We start from the raw sequence: 9,985 nt of genomic DNA on the forward strand, positions 1-9,985 counted from the left end.
GCTTGTTGGACAAGGAGAGGGCTCTGCAGCAGCTGATGCCTGTAGTTGCTATTAGAACCAACAACTGAAATAGGCTGTAGTACACGTGATGCCTCATTTCAGTCTTCCCACATGCTGATACAATTCAGAGAGCGCTCCTAACCAGGGACTGCTCAGAAGTAGGTCCCATGCTGGTCAAGGAGGCTTACTTCTAGGAAAGCATCCTTAGGATTATAGCCTCTCTTATCAGTATGGGCTTGTACAATAAGAATAGTTTAATGTCACTTTTAATTTTGACAAACGTTTGCAATAACAGAAGAAGAAGAAGATCTGGACCAGGCGTTGCAGGACATGGCTGGATGGCTTAGACTGAGCCGATTGAAATTGAATCCAACGAAGACGGAGGTCCTGTGCCTGAATCGGAGTGGTACGGGGGGTAGAGATCCCACTCCCGGCCTTTGGTGGAGCGCCATTGGTGCCAGCTCCAAGGGTCAGGAGTTTGGGAGTGCTCCTGGATGCCTCCTTAATAATGGAGGCCCAGGTAGCAGCCGCTGCCAAGGCAGCCTTTTACCATCTTCGGCTGATTAGGCAGCTGGTTCCCTTCCTCGAATGCAATGATCTGGCTACAGTGATCCACGCTATGGTCACCTCGAGGTTGGACTACTGCAATGCTCTCTACATGGGACTGCCCTTGGTGCAACTCCGGAAGCTGCAGCTGGTGCAGAATGCGGCGGCCAGGCTGCTGATGGGTCTCCCCAGGTGGGAGCACATCCAGCCTGTGCTCAAGACTCTGCACTGGCTGCCAATAGCATTCCGGATTCGCTTCAAGGTGCTGGTTTTGACCTTTAAAGCCCTTTATGGTCAGGGGCCGGCCTACCTGAGGGACTGCCTTTCCCCGTATGTTCCCCAGAGAGCACTGAGATCAGGATCCCAAAACCGCCTGGCCCTCCCTGGCCCTAAGGAAGTCAGGTTGACGGTAACCAGGGCGAGGGCTTTTTCGTTTGTAGCTCCGTCCTACTGGAACGAGCTCCCTGCCAAGATTAGGGCCCTGCGGGACTTGTCACAGTTCCGCAGGGCCGTGAAAACAGAACTTTTCAGGCAGGCGTTCCGATAGGACTGACGTTTTACCAGCTGCGCACTGTAGTGAACTCCGATCCTATATGATCTAATACGGTGGTAATGCCGAATGTGTCCTTAAATTGCACCTTAGTTCTATCGCCATCTAATTAATGTTTTAATGAATGTTTTATATTGATTGCTGTGTTTTAATTGATGTTTTATAAACTATTATGTAGTAAAAGTGAAACAAACAAACAAATAAATAAATAAAGTGCCTTAAAAGGCACACAACACAAAAACTGCAAGTGTTGATCCAACCTATTCTGCCCCACCTAACCCCCCAGTACTGGCAAACCAGAAGGTACTGATAAATATTAAGTGAAATTTCCATGCAATAGGATTTCTAATGTATATTTCTTCCATTTCTACATCCTGCCACAGGGCTACTTTTATTCTTCAAGATGAGGTACTTTATTAGAGGAAATGGTAGTTCATAATACATAAAGACTAGAATTCACAATCTGAATTCACCCTCAAACTGTTTGTAAAAGGAAGAGGAAATGCCTTTTGACGCCATTCTTAAGTTAGCCTTTGGGAATCCAATTTGTTTATAAGCAACTAAACATAAACATCTTAGAGGAGAGGACTTCTCTAGCAAACTTGACTACTTTGCAGCTTGGCCTTTGCAAAACAGCAATTTACAGGTCAAGTGGATGACTAAAAATAGAGTATTTCAAATCCTCTTTGCATACTTCCAGATATAACATAAAGCTATTCCCAATGCAAAGAAAACAAGAATAAAGATGTTAGAGAACGACCACTTTAAAATAATCAGATACAAGTTAGAGTAAACGTATGTACAATCTGTGTACAGTTTATGCTTGATATTTCTTTATATGTGCACTGAGTAATTCTCATGTTACCGTCAACACACATAAAGCTGAACTTTTAATTGAAACACCTCATTTATGCACGTAGTAGTTCTTGATTTCATTTGTAAAGTGAGTACGTGTTGGCTCTTTCTTAGAAACAGATGTACATGCATGCATTGTAACATGAAAACAGGACTGAGCCACAGGGGAGGAAGGGATCCTGCCTTCCCCTCTGTGCTGTTTTTTCAGCTGAAATGGCACCTGGACAGCATATGGGCAAATAACACCCCTGTGCCATTTCAGGTATGAAAAACATTGAAGGATGAAGGTAGGAGGACTTCCAGTTTTGGCGCTTTAACGATGGTCGCGTCTTCTTGCAGCTCCGAGAGACGCGTGCCATGAATCAGTGGACAGGAGGGGGTGCGATTGTCCGCGCTCCCCATCGAGCCCCTGCAGTGGGCTCCTAGCCATGGGGCTTTTGGAGAGCCCTTCCTCCGGCAAACGGCCGGCAAAGGGGGGCTACTCTCTGCCCCAAAGGTCCTGCCCTAATTCCCAGTATTGGACTCAAAGCGCAGACCGGGACAAGCGTATGGAGGTGCTGCGATTTATCTCTGCCTAGCGAGATCCCAGGGAGACCTGTTGGATCGTCTTGAAGACTGATGAGTGAGTTAAAGTTGAAGCAAGACATTAAACCCCTGATGCGAAGCCCCCCCAATACAAGAGGGAGGGGGGAGGGGATGCCCTACCCCCTAAATGATCTAATGAAGCGGAATTACGAGTGGAGGGACTGAACAAACAGCAGCAATGAACTATAACAGAGTTTTCCACAAAATTTTAAGCATTTTTAACAGACCTTCGGGAATCTGGCATTTTGTCAGCAAATGTAAACATTCCCCAAAGATGGCAATTGTGGCACAGGAGTAAGCAGGACCCAAGCTTTCTTCAGAAAGAGGGAGATCGGCTGGCTGGATCATGTGACCTAGCCAAAATCATAGACTCTTCCTGCCTGCGGGTTGAAGTTGTCTGCCCCCTGCTGGTTTCCAGGATGCACTGGATGGGAACTATTTTCTAATGTGGCTATATTCTTAAAAGGATGGTATTTCCAACAGAGAAGTTGCGCCTTTTTGATCATGGGGTCCTATGGATTGTTTAAGGAGATTCTGGAGTATTGTTGAATGGGCAGGCTGATTGAAAAGCGGTTTTTCTTGAGCGAAGGGTTGGACTTGGACTTGCCCAGAGAAGATAATCAGCCTGCAAAGGATGCGGTTCATTTCATCGATAAGCACATGTTTAAAACAACAGAAGGAAGGACTCTTTTGATTTCAGACAAGCAAGTAATAGTTGGAAAAAAGCAGACTAGCTAGCAGAATGGCCAGGTGTTTTTTTTAAAACTGATGGGAGCTACAGAGGAAAGAAGATAAGAAGGTTGACAACAGAGAAGGAGAAATAAATCTGACTGTTTTTTACTCACTGAAGAGACTGGGTTCCAAATTAAAAATATCTAAGGGGGGGTTGTAAGTGTATAATATGGTGTCATTGTCTTCTGAAGCCTGTAAGCATGATGCAACGATGGAAGTACTCTTTGTTTGGTCAGACAAGCTGATATTGATCTAGAAACAATTATTATTGAATACTCCTCATGTCTGAAAGTAACTGTTTAAGAGTAATTAGTGTTTTTATAAGTATTGTATAACCTCCAACACTTGGGCTTTTAGTTAGGTTCTTTTTACTTTTCTCCCTTTAGTTTGTAGAATTCCCCTCCCCATATTTCTGTTGTAGTTTGTAGAAAATGCACCCAGTACCCCCCACCCAGTACTCAATTTTTCTGGAGTTGAAAGTGGCTGCTGGAGGTGGAGGAGATCAGGGAAGATCATTAGCCATATGAACTTTCTGCTGACAGATCACTAAATCCATCTCCCATTAGAATAAAACATCAACTTTCCAAGAAGCCTACGATACACAGAGGAATATCACCTAAGTGCACAGCGCATAGCAACTGTAACTGGAAACAAATTACAAATAGAGCATGTCCCAATAATCTAGGTCTGGTTTTTATTATTCTAGTAATCAATCAAAAAGTACCATCACCTTGCAAAGAAAGTGTTGATGTTTTGTCTTCCTTCTTTAAGACTCACTGATTTTTTTTTATATTTTGCCAGAGCCAAGTCATGATCTGATGGAATTTCACTTTTTCTCCAATACTTACATACAGGATTGGCACATTTACCCTAAACTTTTCTATTAACACATCTCTATGTGCAAGAGAGGTCCTCACAATGCTAGTGAGATGCCAAGGATTCTGATCTTGCTTTGAGACATCAGTTATGAACACTCCCACTTGGAAGCACTTTTCAGAACCAAGCTTCAGGATCACAGACACTGTACAAGTCAGAATAGGCAAGTTTTATTTTTAACAGGAGAAAAAGACATTAATTTATGGAGAACACATGCTTCGCAGGCCTAGGACAAGTCCTAAATATCCAGACGGAGTGATGATTACAGAAAACATCTGGAATGTGATGCTGCCTACTTCAGGGGGTTACAGGATTTATTTCTAAACATCCCTCCCTATTTATTTACTTATTTAATCTCTGAGTTGGAAGAAACCACCAGGTTCAACTAGTCCAATCCCCTGTCAATGTAGGAACTACATCTGTAATATCCACAACAAGTAGGCATCCAATAGATACTTTAAAACTTCCAATGACAAAGAATCCACTGTTTCACGAGTGAGGCTGTTTCAGTGTTAAACATACCTCTCCATCAGGAAATTCTTCCTCAAATTTAAATGAAACCTCCTTTGCTATAGTTTGTATCTATTAGTTCAAGTCTTGTCATCCAACATGACCAAAAACATATCCGCCCCACCAACTTCAAACCACAATGTAGGGTAGATACTTATCTTCTACCATGCTGTCCTTGAAAACTTTTACTCCAATATCCCCTGGGATAATAAGGGACACATCTTTGAAATTTCTCTCACTTCAGCAGTGTTCGCTTTCAGCCAGCTGTAGATTTAGATGCTTTACCGTCTCAGCCTCAGCCTCAGTTTCAACCTCAACCATGCTATGAATCAGTTCACAGATCAGTGGTACATGAATCAATACCAACGCCATGGAAAGAATTCCATCAGCCAAGGGCAACTTCCTCACCTCCTCAAAAAGAAGAGAAAAGAGAGAGAAGAAGAGACTGGATTTATACTCCACTACCCAGAAGAATCTCAGAGCAGCTTACAGACACCCTGTGAGGTAGGTGAGACAGCTCTCTTGAGAACTGCCCTTGAGAGAATAGCTCTGAAAGAGCTTGGAAATGACCCAAGGTCACACCAGCAGCTACATGTGGGGGAGTGGGGAATCAAACCTGGTTCTACCTGATTAGAGTCTGTGCTCCTAACCAATATACCAAACTGGCTCTCTCAACAGGAACAGCATGAAGGAGGAATTTGAGGTCTGTCATGGGAGGGAATTATCGACAAAAATCTAACCCTCCCTTCCAATTTATTTATTTTTATTTACTTATTAAAACATTTATATCCCAACTTTCCTCTTCATTCAAGGACACTTACGATAATAACTGAAACATCCCCAGCTAAAACTAGAGATAAAATAGCAAGCCCCAAATCCCTCCCCCCCCCATTAAAGCATGTCTGCCATTCAACCCCCTTCAAAAGCCCTGGAAACAGGGGCTCCTGATGATCCCCAAGGAGGATTCTCCATCACCTCTTCAGGGAGTCCAATCTGCAGAGCTGGGGCTACGATGGAAAAGACCCAGGCTCTCATTGAGGCCAAATGGGCCACTTTTAGTGGTGGGATAGCTAGTAGATGGCTGTCTAATGACCAGGGGTCATTTCTCTGGCACAGCTGTTCTTGAAAAAGGGCAGTTTCTGTCAAGAGCTCTCTCAGCCCCACCTACCTCACAGGGTGTCTGTTGTGGGGAGGGGAAGGGAAAGGAGTTTGTAAGCCGCTCTGAGACACCTTTGGGTAGTGAAGGGCGGGGTATAAATCCAATCTCTTCTTCTCTTCTTCTTCCTCTTCTTCATTTCGTAGAAAAAGAGGTGCAGGAGCTCATTAGCATAACTCATTAGCATAAATCATTTGCATATGCCACACCCCCTGACATCACCGGAAGTGTGTCAGAAGGCAACACCCACCGCTCAGGCTCCACTGGTCTGTTTTGGATTGCTAGCTATTAGGGGAGCGGGCGTGCAGATCTGTCCTCGCAGAGGAGGGAGAGCTTGAACCTGAATAAAACTTGGTCTTAAAGGTGCCACTGGACTGTTTGGGACTGGGGGGCGGGGGGGGGGGCTCTGCAACTTACCTGGCTGCTTCTTGCTCTGACTGAGGGCTGCTGGGAGCAGGGGGTGGGGCTTGTTGCATGTGCCCGCCCCCTGGGCTCTTTACTGCCGGAGTTCCGTTCCTGTGCACTTCTGCAGGAAATGACCCCTGCTGATGACTATAGCTGGTGCACAGGGTCACATGGAAGGAGACAGAACAAAGTTTGAGTTCAGTGGCACCTTTAAGACAACAAAGTTTAATTCTGGTCATAAGCTTTTGTGTGCATGCACATGAAAGCTTATACCTAGAATTAAACTTTGTTGCCACTGGATTCAAACTTTGTTCAATTGCTTCAGACCAACATGTCTACCTACCTGAATCTATCTTCACGGCAGGAGACAGTCTTTCAAATATGTGGGTCCCAGGCTGTGAAGGGCTTTAAAGGTCATAACCAATTTTGGTTTGGAGGGCAAACACAAACAAGTGTTTGCTCTGATCAGATGTAATACTCAACTATGATTTGCAGCAAAGCAGGAAGGGAAGAAAACACAAGGGCAGGAGGGAATGCGCAAATCTGATGCTCACTCAGATAGCACTGACCTGTGCTTTGGTGTTTCACGTGAACAGCACTGATAACATTATTGCTGTCTTAGAGAATGGGGTGTGTTAAGTATCTAAATGTGTAATTAGAATGAATTAGAAATTGAGCAAACTTCAGAGGACAGCGGAAGACAGGAAGGCCTGGCGGAATCTGGGGACGCGAAGTCGGACTCGACTGTGCGACTGAACAACAACAATTAGAATGAAACTCAACCAGAGCTGCCAGCACTATGGGCCAGAGCAATATTGACATCTGCGTGCTCTCCTTACCTGAGCGATCAGCCAGTCCACTAGCTTACTTGCTGGGATGACAGACTTGTAGGTCTTCAAGTGGTAGTCTCGGTCTCTGAATCAGAAATGAAAATTGGGCAGATAATGAATAAGTATAAATGGCCACACTTTAGCCAAGGAAAGTCATCACAGAGTACAATAATTCTCAATAGTCCCTGGGGTATTTCAAGTGAACACTGATTAAGGTCATTGGTACCGTTCACTTGCATTAACTGTTTATAGGATGAACTGACCTTCCAGCCAGGGCTAAGATCAGCAGACTACATCATACCAGATTACCTGACCCTAATATCGGCTTGCTGGGGGTTTTTATCTAGCACCTGCCATATGTTTCTTTGCAAATTTGTTGGTTGCCATAAAGGCATGTTATATTGTCATTATGTTTTAATTTTTTGAAAGTCAAGTGTTTGGGACTACAGATCACCTTGAGATATAGAGCTTGTTTGTGTTTCTCTCATGGCCCAAGCACTGGGGAAGGAGGAAAATGTACAGGCCCTACGACAGGGGGTGGGCCGGTGGTGCCAAAAGTGACAGGTTGTGATATTTGTCATGCGATTTAGGGTTTGTGGTATGCCCGAAGGTCAGTACCATTTCCTCAGCTGAAAGGATAATCATTTTCATTTGATGTTAGGGCTGGGTTTGGGTGATGAGAGTTACAATTTAGAAGAAGAGATTGGATTTATACCTCGCCCTTCACTCGGAGTCTCACAGTGGCTTACAATCTCCTTTCCCTTCCCCTCCCCACAACAGATACCCTGTGAGGTAGGTGGGGCTGAGAGAGCTCTGAGAGAACTGCTCTTGAGAGAACAGCTCTGACAGAACTATGGCTTCCCAAGGTCATCCAGCAGCTGCAAGTGGAAGAGTGGGGAATCAAACCCAGTTCTCCCAGATTAGAGTTCATGCACTTAACCACTACACCAAACTGACTCCTTAGTGGTGCCCAAATTCCGGTGGGGGGGCTGTAAGTCCCTTATGATGATATGGTCTATTTATGTCATTTCAAAAATGAAACTGATTTTTTCCCCCACAACTCATAAGCCTTATGGACAAGATAGGATTGTAGGGAGAAGGAAATTTGTGTTGGATATTTGTGCTGGGCCCAGAGAAGCTTCTCCTAACCAATGTGAACCTTAACTTCTGCTGTCTTCCTAAGATGAGGACAGCAACCATTGTTCTTGCTTGTTTTTTTTTTTTAAGTTTTATTTAAAGTTTAACATACATCTGTTCATTGTACAGTATTACATATATTTTCAGAGTCCACTCTTTTTATCCAACCATTTGTACAATCCTGCCCATCTATCTAAAAAATCTTCGTCATTTTTCCCTTGTAGATACATATTTAATTTATCTATTTCCGCTACTTCCAACAGTTTACTCAATACTTCATCTGATCTGGGTACACAATCTAGTTTCCAATATTTAGCCCAGAGTATTCTTGCTGCCGTTATTACATACGCAATTACATATTTCTCATTAAAAGAAAACTTATCTGGGATAACATTCAGTAGCGTATGAGAACAAAGTAACCATACAAAATGCCGAAATAAGGATATTAAGAGAGGTACCATGGAGAGTAAGAGAAAGAAGACCTACATACTATATTCTAACCGATCTACTGAGAAGCAACCAGATAACATTGTTCTTGCTTGTTGATGACTAATGCAGAAGGCTGATGCATGCAAAACAAACTATTAATGACATGCCTGAGGGTCAGTACCATTTCTTCAGCAAGCCGATTATCAATTTGTGTGGTTTTTTGCTTTACGTAGAGATCGCTTTTTTAAGTGGATGAAGCACGTATGTGCATGAGCTTGCATACATACTACCACTCACACACCACTCTCCTTTCTCACAGCTCAGTCCCCACCCTCTTCCCAGGGGGTAACTGTGTTTTCAATTAGGCAGCATCGTGATGCATGAAACATCTCTGTGCTCCAGATGCTACAAGCATGACAGCGATTTGTCACTCACATCACTGCATCTGCTAAATAATTGGGGAATAAGAGGTCAACTGCAGAAACTGGGACTCCAACCTCTTCCTTTTAGTGTGTATCTTTCCTGGCTGGTTCCTCTCCAAACATCAGAACTTTTAAAAAAAGAAAGCCCTTCCCAGACAAAACCACTGAAAGGAAAATCGTTGTGTTCGTCTGAAAGTTGAAACAGGCAATCAGGAAAGTGACAGTTTGGTACCCCAAACAATGAGGCAAATTTCAGTGGAGTAGCCATGTTATCCTGTTGCAGCCAAAACAACATACAGTCTTGTGAGTAACAAATTTATTGTGGTATAAGCTTTTTTTCAAATCAGAGCCTACTTCAGATGTATGAAGTGTTATCCCAGTTAGCAAGTATATACATACAGAAAGACGAGGGAATATGATTACTAGGAATGAGCAGATTCCCCACAATTCCAATCTGATTGTATTTAATTCTCCAGTTAGTCTTTAGTTTCCCCTCTGACAATCTTCCATTAAATTTTGTGGGTCTTCATTACTATTGTATAGTCCTCGTCTTCTTGGTATCCATGGGGGGGGGGCGGTCTGTGGAAGTACAATTCATTGGTCCTGCAACTGTTGGATCACGGAAAAAGTGCACCCAAGTGCTTTAAACAGTTCCCTGCTGACTGCCAGTTGCAGAAACCAAGGGAAAAGAAATGGACTCCATGGAGATCCAGTTCCACAATCCTGGAGTCACAAAAAAGTAAAATTCTGTGTTGGATTCTCTAATATGACATATACAATTGGTATCACAATAGAGAATGAAACTGATGATCAACTCAAAATGGGTAGAATTGCCGAAGCACAGATAAGACAATGAGAGTGGTAATGGGTGCAGAAATCCGAAGGAAGGAAGGAAGGAAGGAAGGAAGGAAGGAAGGAAGGAAGGAAGGAAGGAAGGAAGGAAGGGAGGGAG

At 43.6% G+C, this 9,985-nt stretch overlaps 1 protein-coding gene across 1 annotated transcript in view; it reads right to left on the reverse strand.

Annotated features, from left to right (window-relative positions):
* Positions 1-9,985, reverse strand: part of PREX1 (phosphatidylinositol-3,4,5-trisphosphate-dependent Rac exchange factor 1) — a 202,993-nt gene that overhangs the window by 93,864 nt on the left and 99,144 nt on the right. The window contains exon 14 of the mRNA XM_015410907.1: positions 7,055-7,130. Within this exon, the coding sequence (XP_015266393.1) occupies positions 7,055-7,130 (76 nt within the window). The remainder of the gene's footprint in view (positions 1-7,054; positions 7,131-9,985) is intronic.

This window comes from Gekko japonicus, unplaced genomic scaffold (genome assembly GCF_001447785.1).
Source record: "Gekko japonicus isolate JY-2015 unplaced genomic scaffold, Gekko_japonicus_V1.1 scaffold125, whole genome shotgun sequence".
Taxonomy (NCBI): Eukaryota; Metazoa; Chordata; class Lepidosauria; order Squamata; family Gekkonidae; genus Gekko; species Gekko japonicus.